The 22,811-nt window shown below is 43.8% G+C and overlaps 3 protein-coding genes and 1 non-coding gene across 5 annotated transcripts; 2 read left to right on the top strand and 2 right to left on the bottom strand.

Annotated features, from left to right (window-relative positions):
• Window positions 1–540: 540 nt before the first annotated feature.
• LOC133885496 (probable serine/threonine-protein kinase PBL25) lies at window positions 541–2,669 on the top strand. The gene is made up of 5 exons (XM_062325217.1): window positions 541–798; window positions 882–1,057; window positions 1,152–1,341; window positions 1,441–1,832; window positions 2,169–2,669. The coding sequence occupies exons 1-5, from the start codon at window positions 600–602 to the stop codon at window positions 2,508–2,510; spliced, it is 1,299 nt and encodes a 432-aa protein (XP_062181201.1). The 5' UTR covers window positions 541–599; the 3' UTR covers window positions 2,511–2,669.
• Window positions 2,670–7,161: 4,492 nt separating this feature from the next.
• On the bottom strand, window positions 7,162–8,219 carry LOC133884110 (uncharacterized). The gene is made up of 2 exons (XM_062323483.1): window positions 8,152–8,219; window positions 7,162–7,630 (listed from the first exon to the last, which is right to left on the bottom strand). The coding sequence occupies exons 1-2, from the start codon at window positions 8,217–8,219 to the stop codon at window positions 7,162–7,164; spliced, it is 537 nt and encodes a 178-aa protein (XP_062179467.1).
• Window positions 8,220–8,341: 122 nt separating this feature from the next.
• On the top strand, window positions 8,342–8,414 carry TRNAF-GAA (transfer RNA phenylalanine (anticodon GAA)). The gene has a single exon. It is a non-coding gene; the product is annotated as a tRNA-Phe (tRNA).
• A 168-nt stretch (window positions 8,415–8,582) lies between these two features.
• LOC133885495 (kinesin-like protein KIN-14C) lies at window positions 8,583–17,752 on the bottom strand. Of its 2 annotated transcripts, none has more exons than XM_062325215.1 (22): window positions 17,383–17,752; window positions 16,728–16,882; window positions 16,539–16,646; window positions 15,398–15,635; window positions 14,931–15,028; window positions 14,754–14,837; window positions 14,570–14,647; window positions 14,401–14,493; window positions 14,282–14,311; window positions 13,723–14,064; window positions 13,559–13,640; window positions 13,358–13,453; window positions 13,094–13,273; window positions 12,898–13,004; window positions 12,615–12,790; window positions 12,330–12,494; window positions 11,994–12,247; window positions 10,100–10,263; window positions 9,532–9,667; window positions 9,315–9,429; window positions 9,035–9,141; window positions 8,583–8,917 (listed from the first exon to the last, which is right to left on the bottom strand). In XM_062325215.1, the coding sequence occupies exons 1-22, from the start codon at window positions 17,420–17,422 to the stop codon at window positions 8,892–8,894; spliced, it is 2,874 nt and encodes a 957-aa protein (XP_062181199.1). In that variant the 5' UTR covers window positions 17,423–17,752; the 3' UTR covers window positions 8,583–8,891. The 2 variants fall into 2 exon arrangements, with proteins under 2 accessions (XP_062181199.1, XP_062181200.1); XM_062325216.1 differs by having other exon boundaries at window positions 8,584–8,917; window positions 9,035–9,138.
• Window positions 17,753–22,811: the final 5,059 nt, after the last annotated feature.

Raw genomic sequence — 22,811 nt, 5'->3', positions numbered from 1 at the left:
ACGGCAACGGCAGAAACGACGCGCTGCGCTGCCCCGTTCCCGGCTTTGCTTCAAATACGTGCGTGGTCCGCACGTTCCCGCACCCCTCCTCGTTTTGGAGACCTCCTCCGTCCACTCGACCCGCCAAACTTAGCCTCCACCCGCCTCTCCTCCATCCGGTCTCCTCCCCCGATCTCCCCCTCCCCGGGAAGGTCCTTGGATCCGTCGATCTCCAAGGCCTTCCTTCCTTGCTTGCATGATTGCATCTCCCTGTCGATTGGGATTTGCGTTGACACCGTCTCCACGTGATTTCTTTCCTTTCGATCGCCTGAGCAACCACCACCGTGCCGTTCCCCTCCCCGGAGACGACTCCTCCGTGCCGGCTGGGTCCATCTGACACGCGGGAAGCCGGGCCGGGGAAGGCGCGCGTGCGATGGCGTTCCATGAAGTGGAGACGCCGCGTCGGAGCTGAGAGGCAGCGGCATGGTCGGCGCGCGGTGACGGCGGCTGCGGCTCGGCCTCTGTACGTGTGCAGCGTTCTTGGCCTGGCCTGATCGAGTCGTCGCCCGACAGGAACCCAGGAGTTCACAGCCACGGGGAGGCGGGGAGGGAACGGGAGGATGAGCTGTTTTCCGTGTTTCGGCGGGAAGAGGAGGAATGCGAACGCCGAGGCGGGGCGCTTCGAGGCGGCCCCGCCGCCGGCGTCGAACATGACGCCGCCCCCCCAGGTGTACGCGCCGGCGGCGTCAGCCCCGGCGCCCTCGCCCCTCGCGGTGGCCGCGCACACGGCCGCCAACGACGCGAAACGGCCCGGTGGCGGTGAGAGAGCCCTCTATGTTGCTTTCTTGATTTCGCAACTTGGGGACCTTTAATGCCGAACGGATTTGATTTTTGAAACGCAGCTAGCCACGCCCCCCAGCCTTCCACCGAGGACGCGTCGTTGCGGCTCGCCATCACGGCGCAGGCGTTCGCGTTCCGCGAGCTCGCGGCGGCCACCGACCACTTCACGCCGTACAACCTCGTCGGAGAAGGCGGCTTCTTCAGGGTCTACAAGGGCCGGCTAGAGAGGAGCGGCCAGGTACGTAGTCTCACTTCCATACACGTATCTGACTTTGCGCAAACGCGTTGACCTCTGAACGGATCAAGCATGTCTCGGCTCTGCATTGCATCAGACAGTGGCCATCAAGCAGCTGGACAAGCACGGCTTCCAGGGCAACAAGGAGTTCCTGACCGGGGTAGCCAAGCTCAGCCAACTCCACCACGAGAACCTCGTCGACATTATCGGCTACTGCGCCGACGGCGACCAGCGGCTGCTGGTTTACGAGTCCGTGCCCGCCGGCACGTTGGAAGACCACCTGCTCGGTTCGTACACAACGCGCCTCACCCTGGCCCCTGCACGAATGTTGGCTCTTCATTGATCGACCACTGACACTGATATTGTTCGTGGCTACTGTGCGGCAGATTTGCCGGCGGACAAGAAGCCGATGGAGTGGCGCACAAGGATGAAGGTGGCGTACGGCGCGGCGCAGGGGCTGGAGTACCTGCACGAGAAGGCGAGCCCGCCGGTGGTGTACGGGGACTTCAAGGCCTCCTACATCCTGTTCGACGAGAGCTTCACGCCCAAGCTCTCCGACTTCGGGCTCGCGCAGCTCGGGCAGGCTGGCGGCAACGCGCCGGTGTCGTCGCCCATGATGGGCTCCTTCGGGTGCTGCGCGCCGGAGTACGATCGCGGCGGGCAGGTCACCATGAAGTCCGACGTGTACAGCTTCGGGGTGGTGCTGCTGCAGCTCATCTCCGGGCGGAGGGCCGTCGACACCAGCAAGCCCGTGGAGGAGCAGAATGTGGTCGCCTGGGTAAGTGAATCATGCACTTCTGTTGGTTCACACTGATCAATGCTGTGAATCGTGTGATGATTATAGCTCATGACCCGTTTGGAACGTGAGAAAAATTCCGATTTGCTGCGCGTCCAAACTGGCCTTGAGTTGTTTTTGTCCAGCTGGTTGCAGAATTTTGGATGTGTTGAAATTGGAGTCAAGATAAAAATTCACACAAAATTTTGTGATGATGCAATAGCAATGACTGAAACTCTGACTCCCCATTCACTCTGCTATTAGCAGTCAACATTATTTTGTATGACCTTCAAGAAGTCTTAGCTAAGGGATATTGCCATCTGCATTGCATATTTGCAGGCCATGCCAATGTTCAAAGACCAGAAGAGATATCATGAGCTGGTTGATCCACTCATAAAAAAGGAGTACCCAGCCAAGGCATTGAACCAGGTGGTCGCCATGGCTGCGATGTGCTTGCAGGAAGAAGACTCCGTGCGACCACTGATGGCCGATGTTGTCATGACGCTGGGCTTCCTTACAGCCATGCCACCGGATCCACCCAGTGCTGCTCCATCTGCTGCCCCGGCACCGCCGAAACAAGATGACAAATCAGATCATTCCGACTCGTCATTGTCTTCTTCCTCGGATGATGAAGGTAACCAAGAGGAGGAAGAGGAGGAGGAAACTGAGGAGCAACAATAAGGACAGGTGTACAATTGCCAGGGCGGAAACAAAGTTGATGTTCTTGGGGCTTCAGCGCGGAAGGCCACGAAGATGAAATGAATGGCTCTCTGTATGGAATGATTTTGGGGTTGATGAGGGATTGTGGCAATGTAAACCGGTGTGGTCCTAAGTGAGTAATGTTTTGTTGTGATAATGAGTCGCTTTAAAATGTGAGCTACTTATCTGCTAACTTACTGCTGTGTACAAGTTGGGGTTGGTTTATCCCCAAATCACTGTTCGAATTGTGCCCTAGATCCCCAGATCCTTGCTTCAAATTTTTTACATGATCGTACAATGATATGCGAGGTCCTACCTTACTCAGTTTCACCGTCACTGGCATAGCATAAAGAAGATAAATGCTGAATTCTGTAAAACTAGTGGCAATTATACTGGTTTCTATTAGAAGTCCCTGCTCCTTGTCAGCAAGAGTCATGGAGCTTCGGTTCCCTAAGCCGTTCTTTATCTACTGTAAACACGAGACATTTACAGTGTTGTGAAATGCTCCTCGGTACTTGTATTTTGTTGCATACATTGCCAGCTGAAGTTAGTTTGTTTTATCTGTTCCTGATTGCCTTGCTTCAGATTTCATGTCGAATAGCAATGCTGCTTGGAGCATTGGATACAGATATACAGAATTTAGAATATTGGCTTACAACAGTATCTAGGATTTACTGAATGAAAATTAGGCACATATGTAAAGAAAATCTGATGTATGCATGCACTGTTCAATATTTTTAGCCACCAAATATTGAATTTGTGGTAATCTAGATGAACAACAAGCCTGTAATCGTAGCGGTTTGGATAAATAGGCGTGAGTGACTAAAATCCTAGGTAGATTCAGGCAGAATGGTTCCAGTCGCAGTCGCTTCCTGTATACAAGAGAGCAGGATAGTGACGAGTAGTAGTAGCCTACGGCCAAACCAAGCTAACCCTTGAATTGGAAAGATCAAGATGCTTAGGAATTGTCTTACGCCAAAGAATCACATAGTCAGGGATGAACGAGGGGAAAGCCCTGTAAAATTGCAGGCGGAGGCTCAGAGCTACAAGCACTTGGTTGGATAAGCTTAAGCGAGCGCCGAGCGGCTGTTGCTCAACGGAGCTCCCGATTTGCCCAGCGAGAAGTTCTTGAGAGAGGAACGTGGATGGAGCACGTTGACAAGACTACACGGAGCGAGTTGAGCTGATGGGGACTCGAGGCACAGTCTCACACCCTTTAGTCTCCTGAAGACCCTACAATTTAGAGAGACTATTAAAAAAAGTTCTTGAGAGACGGGGAAGAGAATTTTGGGGACTTTGGGTCCAACTTACTCGGCTTGTGACCTAAAAGTAGAGGTTGGTGCAGGGGTGTGGAATTTTTTTATTTTTTATATTTGTAAAATTATATGGTTATTTAAAAATATTGCACATCTAGATTACTATCGCTCGTTGGATAGGCGATATCAAGATGTCACCCTTCTAACAAACGATACCTTTAAAAAAAAAAAAAGTATCATCCATTCAACGAACGACATCTTTAAAAAAATAAAAAAAAACACTGTATTCCATTACTCTCAAAATTCAAAATAATATCGAAATTATCATAAAAAATTCTGAAAAAAAGTATGTCGTAGAAATTTCTATAATCCATCTTAAAAAAATTCAGATAAAACTATGATTTGTACAATAAAAAATTAAAAAGACAAAATTCGGCACCTTTTTGTATTTTGCCAGCACGTGAGCATTTCCCTTCCCAGCCCAGGAAATGACCAGGCCCGTAAGCTGCCCAGTTTGTTTTGGGCGGAGAAGTGCTCCACAGGCTATCTGGTAGTATGAGTTTATCAGGCCGGGACAGAGTTTTTTTTTTTATGTTGAAGAATAACTGAAATTAGAATAATGGCCATGCACGGTTTGTTTTGTGTCTTTATCTTGCTACCCAGGCCCACACCGTTGCCCTGGGCCAGGCACAGGTCGTTTTTGGGCTTCCGGGTTGGGTCTTTTTCTTATATCATCTCATTTCCTTTCATTTTATTCTCTTTCTGATTTTACTCTCCATTATCATTCTATTTATTTTTCCTCATCTTTAATAACTTCTCTTCGAAGGGATTTGTAAAAGGAAAAGAGAAAGAATCCCATCATGAAAAGAATAACCTTAGGAATCCATTCATAAAGGGAACCGTAAAGAGAAATCGTTAGAACGCGAAAGAGAACAAAAATCGCGAAGGGATTCTGAGTCGTGAAAGAAATCGTTTGGTATGATCTTAGACCTACTTTTGTCTACCAATTACCGTCTACCGGTATCCATTCCCTTTGACTATCCCAACGTACCCAACTTTGGACTCCTTGTACAATGAATCCCGACACCTTCAAATGATTTCTCTTATATTCTACCTGTCTTAGGAAAATACTTTCCAGGTTCGTGTAGCCAACGACTTAAACACCTAAGTACTCTATTTCCAGCTCTACTTGGTTGTCATGATGTGTTATTATATGCCATACACATGCTAAAAGACCATTTTGTGACGATGTTAGCAGTACATATATGTGGAGTGTGAATATTCAGAAACATGCTATCAGTTCTCGCAAATCTTAACGCAAAGTTGCTTTGGAGGTGCTTCTGTATGCAAATCGTAGATTACTAGAACATCTTGACTTATATAATAAGCATTATGGATCCAACCTAAATATGTTTTTTTTCAAAAAGATGACAAAAGCATTGTCAAAATTATATTAGAAGGGAAAAAAGGAAAAAAAACAAAAAACGTTTTAAGAGATTCATGTACATGCAGCGGCTGGTTACCACCACTAAAGCTCACGCTACCCTACTAGAAAACTACAAAAGTTTTTCAACTAGTTAATTGGAATATGTGCTGACCACACTCCTCCTCAGGCTTGTCGAAAGGCCAATCTCCGTTGTTCAACATCTTCTTTTGTCCTTACCGCAACCTGCAAAGATTGAAGGTCATGATTCCAGAAAATTCTCCAGTTTCTTTTCTTCCATATGTTCCACCAAAAGTAAAATACCAAACTATCGAAAACTCTTGATCGTTTATTTTCAGCCTTTCTCCTTGCCTTGAGCCATCGTTGCTTAATTGAGGAAAATTCTGCTAGTTCTGGGTGGGTTTGAAAGCCAAACCATGAAGTAAGTTCCTCCCACACCTTCTTTGTGAAAGTGCATTCTTTGGCTAGATGTTTTGGTGTTTCATCCTCTTGGCCAAGTTGTCTAATGTTAGGATCTTGTTTTGCAATAGAACCAATACAAAGAATTTGCACTTTGGTTTAGTTGCCGCTTTCCAAATTGGCATCATGCTCGGTCGCCTAACACTCCCTTGAAACTGTATGATGCATGCACTCTTTGTGGTATACTCACCATCTCGCGTCCATCTCCATATGATTGTGTTAGTCCTTTCTAGGTTGCGTGAAACATTTTGAATGTCCTTCCAAAGTCAGACAAATTGAACCAGTTCGTCGTGGATAGTGAGTTGTCACAAGTTTTGGATCCATCGTTGGTCAGTAAGGGCTCTCTGTGTTGTATTATTTTTCCATCAGGACTTATCATATAGTTTTAGCGCCAGGTTTTTTGGTGCCCGTCCTCCAAGCCAGCTTGAGTGCCAAAATGATGTTGTCAGTCCATTGCCTATAGTCACAATTGTGGAGGCATAGAATAGGTCCTTGTCTGTCTGATCGCATGGTATGTCCATGCCTAGCCATGGTCTTTCTTCTTGTTTGTAGCTATACCACAACCACCGTAAACGAAGTGCTCTTGCAAATTTCTGCAGGTCTAATATTCCTAGGCCACCCAATTCTTTTGTTCTGCAAACCGTTATCCAATTTACAAGGCAGTGCCCCCCATGCACTTTTTCCGGTTCCTCTCCTCTCCAAAGGAAACCTCTGCAGATCCGATCAAGCTTTTTGGCGAGCTAGTTCTACTGGGGAAAAACCGTTGGGTGGTATATTGGTTGTGACGATAGGACTGTCTTGATTAGCGTCTCTCTTTCTGGAATTGATATCATCTTTCCTTTCCAATGTGGCAAACGACCTCCAATTTTGTCTAGAAGCGGTTGGACATCTACCTGTCTCAGTTTGCGGGTGTGCAATGGTAGTCCTAGGTACTTGCAAGAAAACTCATTGATCTTGCCTAGAAACTGTTGGAGGAGTTGTTCCACTAAAATCGCTTCACATCAAATGGGAAAAATCTCAGTTTTCGCCAAGTTTGTGACCAGTCCTGAGCACTTTCCGAAGAACTTCAGTATTTCATTAAGGGCTATGAGTTCAATCCTGTTGGGGTTTGCAAAGATAGCATCGTCATCTGCATAAAGTGAGCATCTCAGTCTTGCTGATCTCGGTAATAGGGGCTTGAGGATGTTCCGTGGGTTGCTATCTCAATTATTTTCTGGAGGTGATCGATTGCTAGGATAAAAAACATTGGTGACAGGGGTCCCCCTGTCTTAGCCCCCGCGCATGTCTGATAGTCCTCCCCAGCATACCATTAAGTAGGAACTTATACGATGATGTTGCGAGGATGGTCAAGATCTAGTTTCTCCACCTGTGTCCAAATCCCAGCACTTGCATGACCTTTAGGAGATAGGCCCAATTTATTGAGTCAAATGTCTTTGAAATGTCGAGTTTGATGAAAAGAGCTGGTTGTTTTCCTCTATTTTTCCATCTCCCCCCATGCCGGCGGTCCCCCCCTTGCCGTCGCAGCACGCAGCGCTGCCGAGAGCAAGCCCCCGTCGACACCGTGGCCGACCACCTGGAAGCAGCCAAACGCGACGGCCGCCGACTTCAGCGCCTCCACCGTCGGCCCACCTCCGCCCACCGGTGACGGTAAGTTCAGCAGGCGCATGTCGATGACAGGCGGGGCCCACGGTGCCTTCTTCTTATTCTTCCGTGGGACGGGCCTCTCCGGCAGCAGCAGCACCGGGACCCTGGCGGCGCAGCGCAAGAACCTGCCGATCTCGTCATCGTCCTGGCACTCGCCGTACCCGGACGAGCCTGAGCTGCTGCCTGTAAGAACGCCGGTGACCGGGGACGGCGGCGGTGCCCGGAACTCCGGCACCGGTAGCTCCCTGGGATTCTGAAAGTAGGTGACGAAGGATGCAGTAGCCATCGGTGGCCGTATGCTTTGCTTGGATTACTTCTCGGTGCCCCAGTAGCTTATATACATGGTTGAATAGAAAAGGAGACAAATTTGTACCAGCTCCTAATGACTTCGAGTTCTTCAGTGCTGTTGTAGGGACATGAGCCTGTGCTAGCTAAGGATTAAAATGGGCAGAGAAAAGTGGGGTTCTACGCTTCCTTTTTCTTTGTGGTAAAGAGGAACAAGAGGAGGCAGATGCCAGCCGGAAAGAGGAGAGGGTGGCATGATGCCGCATCATTGTGCCAGGGGTCGATCGAACTGTATGGTTATGAATGAACCATCGGAGTCGGATTATTGTTCTGTTAAAGATGTTCTGGAACACCAAAGTGCTTTATTTGCTTTGAGCTGTTTTAGCCGGTTTGATTTAGCGCCCCTTTGCACGTACATTGCATCTCAATTCCCCCTGGAGCAGCGGTTTTGCTTTGACAACGAGAGAGAGAGAGTATATTATGAGCGGCTTTAGTGCTTGTTTCCCTCGAACTGAATCAGGCGTTTCCAGCAAACCCTTTGCACTGCCAAGATATTGAAAGCGTGCGCGGAAGTTTCGTTGCACGAGGCTTCAGTAACGGCATCACGTAGTGGTATTGTATGCTTCATAAATTCGGGCTACAGCGTAGAGAAACCTAGCTATTACCAGAAATATGCTCGTACCTGATAAATAGTAATTCAAAACAAGTATGCGTTACGTACAGTAGCGGGGATAGCTCAGTTGGGAGAGCGTCAGACTGAAGATCTGAAGGTCGCGTGTTCGATCCACGCTCACCGCAAGCAAATTTTTTTTAATTCTTTTGGATGGCTTGGACCGGAGTACCGGACTTCCTACCTGTGCTAGATACGATTCATCCTTCCTTTGACCTATCGCTTTTCCTTTCTTGTTTTTATCTTTGCGCTAACTCGAGTGTTTTCTTTTTGTCTTTGTCGCCTGAAACAGTATTAGAGGCCAAATACAGCCAAAGGAAAAACTCGGCAAGCTTGAGACTGGCGAAGCAGCCGCCCGGCGTCGGCTGGGCGTGTGCGCCTGAACCACAGCAATGCCCGTGCACCGCGCGCGCAGGAACGACACCACTTCCCATCACAACGGCCAGCCCAAGAAAACCGGTACAGTCACGTATACTCCTAGGCTACCCGTTGTGTTCCAGCACAAACTGTTTGGGTCCGATTACAGATGCATGGCATGGCGACCCATGCGCTGGAACATCTCTCTACCTCCTCCTGGGGGGTTTCACTGAAGGCCCTCCTGTCACCTAGCTTGGTGCAGATGTCGTGCGACCTGGTTAATAAACACGGGTTTTCATCAGTATCCTGATATCGTATCATGCGTAGACATCGCAGATCGTCAGAGCATCAATCAAGTAACGGAAAATTTGATTAGATACCAGGTAAGTACCTGGAGGTTTCAGAGCAGATTCCCTTGGTTTCGGTTTGGAGGTTGCTGGCTGCCCATTCTTTGTGAGGAACCTGGCTATCCTGGATGGGGCTTTCTGCCTGTAACTGCTGAGCATAGCAGGATTCATTACCAAGAGGAAATGATCTTGTTTGTTAGTGATGCAAATGTAGCAAAAGAATGATGGCGAGCCGTGTAAATTATGTTTGTAGTGTGCGATGTTTAAGTTAAAAAAAAATGGTGGTGCGGAAAAGGAGATGTGGAGAGTAGAAGGATAACATACATCCGTTCCGTTGCTACCTCGGAAGCACCGCCAACAGAATACTTAGTTCCTGCTACTGAGCAACCATCGTCAGACACATTATCTTCGCATTCGGCTTCACCCGACCCCGCAGCCCCTGTATCAGTGGGTTAAGTGTGAACATTACTGATTCCATTGACCACTGTATAATTTTGAGGATCTGATGAAGTTTTGTCACTAGACTTCAACAATCTTTTACCTGATAATCGACGGATCTGTTGGCTACTGTCATTTCTATCAGTTAATGAACTTGGAGATTTGGCTTTTTCCTTAAGGAGTTGAAGATGGTCGATTTCCATATCTTTCCGTGATATTGCATCTTTCAAATATGAAACCTGGACACAAAAACGGTAAAACTTCTGAAATCGAGATAGAGAATATTTATGACCAAGTGTGGATGCAGAAACAGTCTGATCTAAGTATAGTAACAAGTATTAGCAAGCCCTATTAACAGCAATATACTTTTTGAGAAATTTAAAACATCAATATACTGAAGCATACATTCACTCCTATAAGACTCAAGAAATAGATTATTTCTTCTCCAGTTCAGCAATTAATTTGAGGTGACACCAGAAGAAAACTTACCCTTGAAACCGATCACGATAAGTTTATATAAAGCTTGCTAGTGCAGAAAGCTCAATTAATGTATGTATAAAGCTTGCTTACTAGTGCAGAAAGCTCAATTAATGTATGTATAAAGCTTGCTTACTAGTGTTAAATGAGTGAAACACAAGTTATTTGGATCTATGAGAGACAGTTGCAAAAACCTGTTCTAGCAGGTCTTTTATATCTTTGCCCTCTTTGTTGCTTCTTGCGGCACCTAATTCAACTCCAGAAACCCTTTCAGCAAATTTTAAAGTGCTTATTGTTTCTGAATATGATTCATTATCTGGATTTATTTGAACAAACATCAGTGTCTTTGCTTGTCCACCTGCAAGAAAAAAGAAAAGATTTATGATAAGTGTAGCAAATGTAGCCCTATTAGACTATGATTGTGATTTTAATGAATAATGATAACATAGACAATGAGACTAACATGTTTGTCAAGTATACATTTTAGTAGGTCTTATGAATGTAATACATAAAGAAGACACCGCAGGCGGGACAAAAATTGGTTGAATTGGAGAAATCTTAAAAAAAATATACTCATCAGATGGTCTGGTACTGGAAGAATTATACGCACAGGAGCTTTGTGTCCAGAAACAGTTATACCTCATAAGATGATCCGGTGTTAAATGGGCAGAAGCAGTGGAGCATTGCTGACAAAGGGGAGAATGCAGATGACTTCACCGGATGGTCCAGTGATCACCGAAGGATCACGGCGGATTAATTCTTGCAGAGAAGAATCCAAATACAGAATAACAAAGATCAACTCACCGAAAGGTCCGGTGTCTATGTTGTACGCATCGGATGCTTCACACCGAAATATTTCCAGCAGAAGTTTTTCCAAAAGTTTAAGATTGAAGAATACTTCATCGGATGGTCCGGTGATAGGTGCTGTGTACACCGAAGGCTTACACCAGAGCAATTTACACAGAGAGGCTGTAGAGGCTCGGATGGCTCAAATGTACTTACCGGATAGTCCAGTGCTGGAGACGATATATACACCGGAGTGTCTGGTGTTCACAAAAGCTTTGAGTGGAAGTCCAACGGCTAGTTTCTGAAGATGTACTCATCGGATGATCCGATGTTAGTACTACTGTTCTCACTAGATCATCCGATGTTAACAGTTTTTCTAGGTCATTGGGTTAACACTAGTGCGTGAGTTTGAGGATATAAATACCTCTACACTCAGTCTTTTGAAGGTGTGGCATGTTGTTGGAGTCCAGAGAAACACAGATACTTGAGAAGACATCCAAACCATCAAAGTGTTTAAAGTGATCATCCAAGACGATTAAGCATAAGATTAGAAAGTGTTTAGTGTTTATAGACCTAGAGTGAGTTGTTTGGTGTTACAGCTTGAAGAAAGGATCAAGAAGTGATACTAGCTTGTACTAAGTTGTACGTCGGCACCGTAAAGTTTTGGTCACTCACCGGCAACTTGAGCCAGAGTTGCTCAAGCTTGTTGACCCTCTAACTTGGTGTGCAATAGCGGCAAGGCAATTGTGCGGGGACGGGAGACTTTGCCTTTGTGGCTCAAGTTCTGAAGTGATCATGGCGGCAAATGATTGAAAGAAAGACTAGTGGTGAGATCTTGCCTTGGTGGCTCATCCGACCTGAGGTCTTGTCTTGGTGACTTGGTGGCTCAAGAGCCGTGATCGGGTGCTGACCGAGAGCATATCCTTTGTGAAGCTCCAGCGTAAACTAGGGGTGGCGTTCGTGCCATTGATACTGCGGGATAAAAATCTTTTGTACCGACTTTACTCTCTCTAACTTATTTACGTTTCCGCATTTACATACTTACAATCTACCTTTACGCATTTATCTTCCTAGAGTAGTTCGCTAGGATTGACTATAGATTGCAAAAACTCTTTTGAGCGGTAAAGTAGATACACTAGATAAAAGCATATTTAGATAGAAATTAAGATAAATTTATCTTGTAAAGTTTTTGGAGCCGGTTAGATTTATAACTGTCCTAATTCACCCCTCCCCTAGGACGTAACCGATTTTTACAATAAGTAATCTGCCCACACACATAAACTAGCAACAACTATGTGTTACCTAAAGAGCTCTGAAGAACTTGAGTCAGCTTGCTGTTTCTGTATGGAACATGTGCATTTTTCTGTGCCAAAGCAAAAACCACATCACCGAGAGCAGAAAGGGATTTGTTAATATGCTGTGCTTCTTTTAATCTATCTCCAGTTGCTTCAGATCTTTCAACTCTCTCACTGCCAGCAAGATCAATCAGATGTAGACATCCTCGAGAAGTAGATCCATTCTTCAAATCCAGCCCTCTAACATGCACAGTTAGAATGCTGCATGCAACAAAAGCTTTCAGAATATTATGTTGCAAGCCTTTTACAGGTTTAACTTTGGCTAGCAGTCTATGGTATATACCTGTGAGATCGACTACTCCTTTCATTTAGAGCTGTTGATCCAACTGCTCTATTTGTTTGTCCAATTTCCATCAACTCTAGCACATCTAATGTTGAGTTCACTGTATGTAAGCTTGCATCAGGGACGACAAGTCCATTAGGCTGCGAAGTACTCCAAATTCCGAGTGTTTCTTTATGTCAAGAATAACATGTTTTTCCATGCATGTCTGACAGTATGAATACTAAAAACGCAGCTAGGAGAGACATGCTTATAGAAAGTAAACATATTTTTTAGGGAAAAGGATATCTTTTTTGTGCAATATCATTTGATAGAAGATCCCGCACTTGTTCGTTGTAAATCTCAACCATCTGCATTTCCACCTCGTATGAGAAGGCATTCCTTCTACTTAGAGAGATGTTGAACAAGTCATTTAATGCTCGATAGTTAACACCCCAATCTTCTTTTGATGTGCCTGGTCCACTCTAAAAGAAAAATGATGGCAAGCACCAGTTAGTAATATCCCCAAGAATAGTATCAATTCAACTTTTTTATCTTGACGTAAGTCAGGAAGTGGTTAATAACTTAATACCATTGTGTAAGTCTTTCCTGAACCAGTTTGACCGTACGCAAAAATGCACACATTAAACCCATCAAGAACTGATCTGATCAAAGGCTGGATATCGGAGAAAACTTCAGCTGTAAGTTAGGTAAGACAAGTTGGTGAGCAATATTCAATTATACACTTTTTAACTTTACATTGAATCCTTAAGATACTTAAGATATACCTTGAGAAGCATGTGTACTAAACACCTTGTTAAACTTGAACATTCGATACCCATCCTTCCCTTGCTTGGAGGGGTTTGAAATGAAAATCTCACCGTTTTCACCAATATAATCAACCATAGTTGATTTCCCATCTTGACCAGGAAGAAATGGTCTGACACGACAATACACTCTGATATTACCTGATAACAAACATTAGAGTAGAACGGAAAAACGTTAAACAGCCATAACATGTGCTCCAAGATTATAATTGTGCAGGACAATACCTTTTAGTTCCTGTACTTCATTAAATAGCTTCTGATTTTCAGCAAGAACCCTATGGTAATTGTCAGCAGCATCTACTAAACCTTTTAAGTCATGTCCTAAACAAAATTGACAAATTAAGGGCAGGCAAAATAAAGTATCAGCGAAATAGCACACATATGTATAGAACAAAGCCGCTACACAAATCACGAGTACCCACATACCAATGTTAGATATTTCATCCCTCCATTTCATTTGAAGGGCAAACATTTCCTGCTTAATGGACTGAGATGATAACCTTATGTCCTAACATAGTTGAATAATAAAAATTAAGGAACATAAATAACCTAGAAGACAAGGAAAATCAATAATACAAAGATAAATGAACCTTGATGGACATTTTTTTATTATCCATAAAACTCTGGAAAGTGTTTGCCTTCCTGCTCCAAAGTTGAGATTTTAGTTGGGAAGCAGACTCAATCTCTTCAACTTTCTTTTTTGATTGCATTAGAAGAAACTCAGCCTCCTTAACTCTCATAGCCAAGTGTTCCTTCATCTGCCTTGCTTCTGTTTCCATTTGCTCACGGTATTGTTCATGTATCCTACTCATGATCTGTATTTCTTGCTGAAGGGAAGCGATTGTATTCTCTGCATTCTCATTTTCTCGCATCAGCCGAACCATGTCTTGCTCGCCTAGTTTTCTTTTCTCATCAATTTTTGATTTTTCTACCTATAAGAACAAAAACAAACAAGTTTATGATATGTTCATCCTAACTAGGAACACTAAATGTAGTACAGAACTCACAAGTAATCCTGGTTTTATACGGTCCAAAGTCCAAACATCATACAGCCAATAATCATTTCAAATATTTTTTTTTTCAAAATACTGATTGAAGCAAGTAACATGATTAGAAACATAAAAAAGCAGATGAGGATATTTTGAATACCTCAACTAGCTCAAGCCGATTTATCGTCATCTGAAGAAGGAACCACACATGTCAATATCACAAAAGGTATAAGTGATTCCTGTGAGAATTTTCAGACCATCAACAAATTGGATAGATACCTCATTTTCTTCATTTGTTCCATTTACTAATGTCTCGAGTGCTTTAATTTTTGAATTGTACTTGTCTTCCCGGGTCTTGATGATGCTATTATGCTGTAAAATTAAGTGATCTGTTTCAGAAGTTGAATTTATATGACAAGGGTGAATTCAAAACAAATATCATGCTTACATTTCTGATGTGATCTGCTTGAATAGAAATGCGATGCTCAATCTCTTGAACAATGTTCCTCAGCAAGTAAACAACACGCTGAGACGAGAACAATAGGCTGAAGTTAGTCATCAATAACTGAGGATAAATAAACAGTAACATTCAAAGCAATCTGTTTTTTGAAAATCCCTGAAAATAGACTTACATGTGGTATTTCTCCTCTTTTCCTCTCAATGCTTTCATCTAGAATGCCATTAACAACTCTAAGAAGTGATTGAGTAGGGGCATTCTGTGACAAGATGGTTATAATTAATGAAGGGGTAGACCAGTAGAGAGAAGAACAAAAAAAAGTAGTGATATGATTTGATGCTAAAGATTTTACATCTAGACTACTTGAATGCATCATCTCTGAAATTTTGGCAGCAAGAAGATCGGTGTAGGAGCCCCGCTGAAGTTGGAAAGCATCGTGGACCTTTTGTCCTGCAAAGTAAGGTGAGCATGACCATAGATTAACATAGCAAGGCACCTGAGTCAAATCCAAGGGAAGAAACTGGACCTGAATGTGTAAATGTTACTTGCATATTAAAGATACACAAGTTAAAGAGACTATGAATATGAAACCTTACCAGCATATAAAAGTCATGCATGCTGAAGTACAAAATACATAAGTGCATAAATTTGGGAAAATATTTTTTATCACTGTATATATGTAAAGTTTAAGGATAAATGGGATATGCCACCGGCGACCAGTTATATATGGCAACCTATTTGTTTAAACTCTAAAGTTAGAACCCAATACACTGTTTCTTGTTTTATATGATGACACCTAAAGAAATAACATGACCATACCTGAATGAAGAGTACTTCTTTGCTGAGACTTGGGATCCCAGTGGCCTTTCCATCTTTCCTCCCCAGGAGATCTTTTCCCTGGTGTCGCAACCGAAATTATAGGCCCATTGGATTCTCGAAGTTCCAGTTTCCTTCTAAGTGGAATCTTAACAGCATTGTTTAAAATGCTTTGACCTAAGCCTGAAGTCACATTATACTTTAGAGCCAACAGACACTCCACTACAGAAGACACTGATCCCTGTAATTATCAAATGGACCAAAGTTAACAAAAAGTGGCATAAACAGAACCACAAATCCAATTGACAACTGTGAAGAGAGTCTGAATCAAAAGGTAGGAGGTATAGGTACCTCCTTAGAAGGTAGAAATACGGTATCTCCCTAGGAACATTAAAAAAAAAACTCAAACCATGAACTCTAGTAAGCATCTGAGAAATGAGGCAAATTTTGGTACAGTGTATTTTGGGTCTAGCCATAGATTGTGAAACTCTTATGGATTCAGAGTAAAAAAATTCTGTGAACTTGATTCCTACGTTTGATAGAATTCTACAGCACAGTTGTAAGATCTAAGCGATCTGAGCTACTGCTCAGTTGGTTAGTGCCTCTAGTAGAGAGGACGGCCACCCGGGCACAAACCCGGGGCGCACCGGTTTGTGGGTACCTCCCTGAGAAATTGGTTTCAACAAATTTCCTAGCCAGCCAGGGTTCGGTACTCCCCTGCCTTAAATTTAAAAAATACCCAGGCGAAGTCTCTCCTCGTGGTCAAGAAAAAAAAAAGTTGTAAGATCTAAGACCACTCTGTGTTCACATATTCCTTACACACTTTTCAGTCTTTCCAACTGCAACTCAGGTTATTGCTGCTTTCCAATCAATCATAATCGAGCTTAGTGGGACAACTCATATATAGGCACGATTGTTAATAGATCATCTTCATACTGACAGACGCGTCAATGCTATGCAAGTGTCTGTAACATTAGGTCATTATTGCCAACATGGTATTAAGGACTAACACCAACTATGCTAAACATTATTAACGTACAACTTGAAAAGGAGATGGGAGCACCATTTAGTTGGAATGGAACACATAGTAGCAGTCACTACATTAAGTACGGGCAACGACTTTGCATGACAGGAGTAACCTCACCTCCTCCAGATCCTTCACACTGAAGCCTGGCAGTCCCATCTCCGCGACAACAGAGAGGAACTTCTTCACATTCGACCGCTGATCCAATGCATAACCACCCCACATTCCCTACAAACAAAGCCCACACGTTTAGACCAGAAAGAGCAACATGCACCAAAGAGTCCAACATCTCCCAGCTGAGAGGCGCACCTCCTGAACGCCGGGCATTAGCTTGTCCGCAATGTAGCATAGTGCCGTCCCGTCGATGAGGTACTCCCGCAGCTCCTCGTCTGAAGAATCCAACGGCAAGCCGAACTCCGGCAGCAACCCGCCGAGCCAATCTATCACCTCGGCACGCCGATTGGCTAGAAATGTTTAATCACCAAAAGAAACTAGCGTGAGAAATGTTTGCAAAATCGTAACTTCGATCTCCCACATTCAAATTTAAAGCCTCAAAAAATGTCGTTACCATAAAGATCGCATTTTGACCCCCAGACAAAAATCTGGCAAGACAGTGCTAAAGAAAAACAGTTGCATCGCACTGCACTGCCAAACTAGGCATCAAGAACACCTAACTGTCCAAACAATGGGCAAATTCAAGTCCAGCAGCTCCAAACCTGGAACTTAACAAGAGCTAAATTTCCCCCCAGCTCACCATTTCGCTAGATATTCACGGAATAGTTTCACTGTAAGAACTGAATTCCGTTATGATATAATGGAAATGGGGTTTCCCGTGTCAAAAAAAAAGATATGCACAGAATAAACGCATGAAACTTTCAAAGATCCAAACTTTGAGCTCCGGAACTTGAATTGAAGCCATCCTCCACAATACAAGAAAAAAATTAGCTCCGACCGACCGCCTCACCTGCATGGAACTCGTCATATTCGCCGTCCACGTTCCCCATCCCTCACCCCTGGCACTGGAGCATGCACAGGGACGAAATGCAGGCCGATCCGGGCCCAGATCGAGCCGTCCGGTGTCGCAGCTCGAACGCGAGCTCGGATTCGGCCAGATCGAGCAGCCTCGATGCGACGCGGGAGGCGGGGAGAGCTGCGGAGGCGGATCGGCGTGAGCTCTGGGGCTTCGTCCTGGGTTTTCTTGGCCTCTCCACTCCCCTTCCTCCTCGTACCAGGCTACTGCGCCCTGGCTCAGAAGCTTCCCTGTCGTCTTGTTCCTCTTCCTCTGATCTCGTTAGTTGGGTTTTGATTTTGTTTTCGCTTGTTCGTTAAGGCCGGTGGTCAGTGTAATAGTGCCAGTACTATGCTGTCTCCCATCCCGCCTTAACTCACGTGAAACGTTAGTGCCGGTCAGGTGTTAAAAAATCGACGGTAACTGAATTTAAATTAAAAAATCGAGCTTCTCTGTCCGGTTCGATTTCAGAAATCGAACTATAACTGAATTTAAATTAAAAAAATTTAAAAAAATAAAAAATTCAAAAAAACCTTTAAAAAACTAGACATAATTCTAAGACCTTCTGTGAAAAAAAAATTCAAAAATAATGTCGTTTGCATCATATTCTACAGAGAGGAAGTTTAAAAAAAATGAAAAAAATTGAAGCGTGCGGCTCAATTATTAACTCATATTAAGTAAAAGGTTAACATTCAAACACATATTTTTCTTGTGTAAAACGTATCTTAAAAGGATCTTTAAAATTGATTTCACTTTATTTAGAGTTTATTAATTTCTCTATAATTTTTATAAAGTTCACAAGCATAAAATGAATATGTTAAGAAACAGCATTGTAATTAACTTTTTCATGTCTACTATTATTTTTTCTACGTAAATCATAGTATAAATAAACTAATAAAAGTGATTTCACTAATTTTTGAGGTGTGATGGGTTAGTTATGAATTAATCTAGTCGCAACATATTTACACAATCCTGCTTGTTACAATAACTAATTCATGAGTTCATGTATTTTTAAAATACATAGGATCATGTAAGAAGACTAACAAAATAAATTTCATGATTTTTGGATTAGCAAGAGTAAACTATGCATTTAACTTGGTTTAACAAATACAATTTCTCACGGAAAATTTTGAACTTTTTTATGAGAATAAATACTTTTATCATGTAGATCATGTCACAAAGAAAGCAACAAAATTTGTTTCACTTGATTTGAAGCTCAGATGAATTAGTTATTGATTTTACAAGATTGAGATAATTTTTGTATTTTTTGTTGAACTTCACTGAAAATCGAGAAAACCGTTCGATAAATCGAGAAAACCGACCGGTTACCGAGAAAACCAACCGGTTACCGACAATGCGAAAAATTCGAGAAACGCGCTCTATAAATTGCAAAAACCGCTCGGTAACCGGTCCAAACCGACCGGTTACCGAACGTTTAAAATCGCGATTTTTCCCCTAAATTTCAAATTTTATCAAATGAATTTTGTCCGAATTTTTTTGAATTTTCGACAGTTACCGCGGTAACCGTGAATTTTCGGTTACCAACCGAGCTCCGGTCGGTAAGCCAAACCATGGTACTGGTACAGTGAAAATGATTAATTTACATCTTCGCTGATTTTTGTAACACTTATGATGATGTAGATCAATTTGGTATATATAGGTAATATAACTATTACAATTGTATATGATATTATTTCCTCTTAAGTAAAAAGGCTGTTTTGACAGTTTCTGTGCTTTACATGTGTACTGTGGTGTATAGCCACACCTGTGCATATGCAATTTGCCAATTTTACTAGCATGTTCTACCATAAAACGAATGAGTAGCTAGCCAAATGTGTGGTTTATATATGTACTAAAAGAAAACTTTATACGTGGTTTATTGTCAACGCCAGCAATGATACAGTTCTTCTTACGCATCAAATATCAACATACTAACTAGCCGCTAGGGATGGCAATCCTACCCACGGATTTAGATATCCGTGAGTACCATGCCCCACAGGCATGGGTGTGGATTTGATTTTTTACTCACGGACATCATAGGTAGGGTACCAATGAAGCATCAGATCGGGTACGGGTTTTAAAGCTTGCCTACAAGTATCTATGGATATATCCAATACGAATTTTTCTAGCCAATTCACTATCCATTGCTGACCTAGCCTAACCCAATAGCCCCCGCCCACCCGCCCAAGCACCCAACCCTCACCCCCATCCCCACCCCCACCCCCGTCCTTAACTGCCCGCCACCCACCCGCAACCCTCTCATAGCCACCCACCTGCTCCGGCCATCGTCGCCCACCCACGCCCCTTCCCCAGCCAGCCGCCATCGCCAGCTTGCGTCCCGCCCCCACCTGGCCGCCCACCACTTGCCCACCGCCACCGCCCACTCGCGCCCCTTCCCCAGCCGACCGTCATTGCCAATTCGTGTCCCTCTTGTGCCTCACTATCATCGCACACCCGTGCCTCGCCGCCGCACGCCCGCGTCCCGCCCCAGCCAGTTGTCATAGAGCGCAAATCCATCACAGAGCACGATCAAATTGGTACCCGCAGGCAACCCAACGAGCACGGTCACGTGTATGGAAATTTGCCCATCACCCTTCACAGGTGCTGGTCAGGTCAGATGATTCGAGTGGTGGGTCAAGTACATATTTGCTTCGCTCGTACCCGACCCGACCCGTTGCTATCCCTACTAGCAGCTGGTGGATGTTATGCATAGGTGGCATACACCATGAGGATTACAAGATCCAAGATCCAACATTGCAATGTGTACGAAAGAGAAAAGAGCAAAAGAAAGTGAGAGAAATGTTAGACTAGATAGTCCATGTACCGCTACTAGCGTATGCATATGCAACGCGTTCTCTTGCCAGCCTTGTCTGGCATAGCATTGTTGTTTACGTGGCAACCGGCCAATAACTTGTCTCTTAGTTTGTTGTACAATATTAGATAGAGTAGCTAACCCCTAGCTAAGTTAGTTTAACTAGCATGTTTATCTCTCGTAATATGTATGACTCGTGTGTGTATTTAACCACACCATATGAATGAAATCAATTCATCACATCAAATTATCATCACTTTCATGGTATCAGAGCCTGCTGTATTCTGTTCGGCTGTCACCTTCTTCACATGCCCTTACTACCATCATCGCTTTAGAGGACCTATGGCACCACCGACTCGCTACTTGGGGCACCAATACCTCTCTCATTTGCTTTCTTCTTCTAGTAGTCAATGTAATGAGTGCATGAGCTCGGATTGTACTCTTTGTCATGCTTACCAATTGGGTCGTCAGGTGCATCTCCTGTTTGTATTACCTCTTTCACAAATAAATAAGCCTTTTAAACTTGTTCATTGTGATCTATGAACATCTCGTGTCCTCAGTGTTTTGGGTTACATGTATTACTTGGTTTGTTTGGACTAATTATCGCACTATGTGTGGACTTCCCCCCTTTGCTACTAGTCTAACACATTCACTACCCTCGTAAACTTCTCCTATGTCTCCACACAATTTCACACCACCGTGCAAAACCTCCAATGCAACAATGGTCATGAATTCGACCATCTCGCTGCCCGTTCTTTGCTGCAATCGCATGGCATACACTTTCGTCTTTCCTGAAAGTGCACCTAGACCCTCTAAGTGGGTTTTGATGATTAATGATAAACGATTAAGAGACTAATTAGTTTATTAAGATTATGAACAGGATTTAGTTCCATTGATGGATTTAATGGACGATGGCATCCCTCAAAAAGAAAAGAGAAGTGTATTGTAGTCGCTCAATAGTTTTTAATTAATGTTATCTTTTGAATTTGAGTTTAAAAATATTGTACTATCAAGGGGGATTCATTTGATAGTCTTGTAGGTGTCTCAATACTCAAAGTGTCCTTTTAGAACCAAAAGATAAGAGACACAATCACCCACGGACACCGGGAAAAAGGGCTGAGTTGCCTGAGTCTGGAGTCTCCGGGTGAGACTCCGCTAGAGAGTCTCGGTTAATCTTTAAAATGTTTTATTGTCAGAGTCTCCGGGTGGTACCGGATACTCCGAGTCTGGCATTTTTGGCCGGAGTCTCCGGGTGAGACTCCGCCAGAGAGTTTCGGTTATCCCTTAAAAATGTTTTTATGTCGGAGTCTCCGGGTGATACCGGATACTCCGGGATCTGTTGTTTCAGCCGGAGTCTCCGAGTAAGACTCCGCCAGAGCCTCTCGGTTTGGGATTAAATTTTTTTAATGTCAGAGTCTCCGGGCAAGCTCGAAGTCTCCGGGGTCAGTTCAAATTTCACCGTAACGGCTAATTTCTGACAGCGTTCTGTGCACGAGTCTCTGTGCTGATCGGAGTCTCCGGGCAAGTCCAGATACTCCGGTAAAAGTCAACCAGCACAGTAACAGCTAGTTTTTGGGGGAAGGGTATAAATATCTCTTCTCCCCCTCCAATTGAATGTCGCTACTTTTGCTGAGCTACTTGTGGACAAACAACTCCAAAGCATTTAAGAGCCCTCCTAAACCCCATCTAAAGCTTTGTTTCTTGCTAGATTTGAGATTTAGAGTTTGGTGAGTGAGATTAAGAGCTTGAGAGTAAAAAGCAAATCTTTGAGCATTCAAGTCATCGTCAAGCTTTCGATTCGCAATCTTTTACTCTTGGAGCTTTGTGCTCCTAGACGGCAAGGCGTTGCCCGTAGAGCACCCAAGATTTGTGGAGTGCCACGAGAAGTTTGTAATGCACCATCAAGTTGAGTGAGAATCCCTAGCTTGATCTTTGTGGTCGTTAGGAGATGGTATGGTTGAAAGAGACCCGACTCTTTGTGAGCTCCTCAACGGAGACTTAGGTATTTTTTGTGGAGTGGCCGAACTTCGGGTTAAATTTCTTGTCTCTTTTAAATTCTTGAAAAGTTACTTTGTTCAAGTTGATTTTGGGGATTTTCCCGATTTTTGTGCTTTTGAGTCTCTAGCTACAAGTTCTTGTTGAAAAGAAGCTTATACACATAGTAGGACTTGTGGTAACCTTTAGATCATATAGAACTTCTCTCAACTTACTTTGATTTCGCGCTCCTGTATAGGCCGGATAATCCGGGTTAGATCGGATACTCCGGACCTCGGAGTATCCGAACTTGACCGGAGTATCCGGGTCTGTTTTAATCCGCTGTGAAGTTTTAAATTACAGGAACGCCTATTTACCCCCCTCTATGCGACATCTAGTATATTCCTGCCCACATACCTCGCACAAAAATGGCAAAACTAAACGTATTTTGCATTCTGTAAACAACATAATATGTTCCCTACTCTTCCAAGCTAGTATGTCTATGCGCTATCGGGTTGAGGCACCTCACGCAGTCACACACCTCATCAATGTCCACCAGCCTAAGACCTTGTAGAACCAAATTCCACAATAGGTCTTG

This window comes from Phragmites australis, chromosome 11 (genome assembly GCF_958298935.1).
Source record: "Phragmites australis chromosome 11, lpPhrAust1.1, whole genome shotgun sequence".
In the NCBI taxonomy this organism is placed as follows: Eukaryota; Viridiplantae; Streptophyta; class Magnoliopsida; order Poales; family Poaceae; genus Phragmites; species Phragmites australis.
Note: the sequence above shows the minus strand (reverse complement) of the source record. Positions and strands in the feature narration are given on the sequence as shown.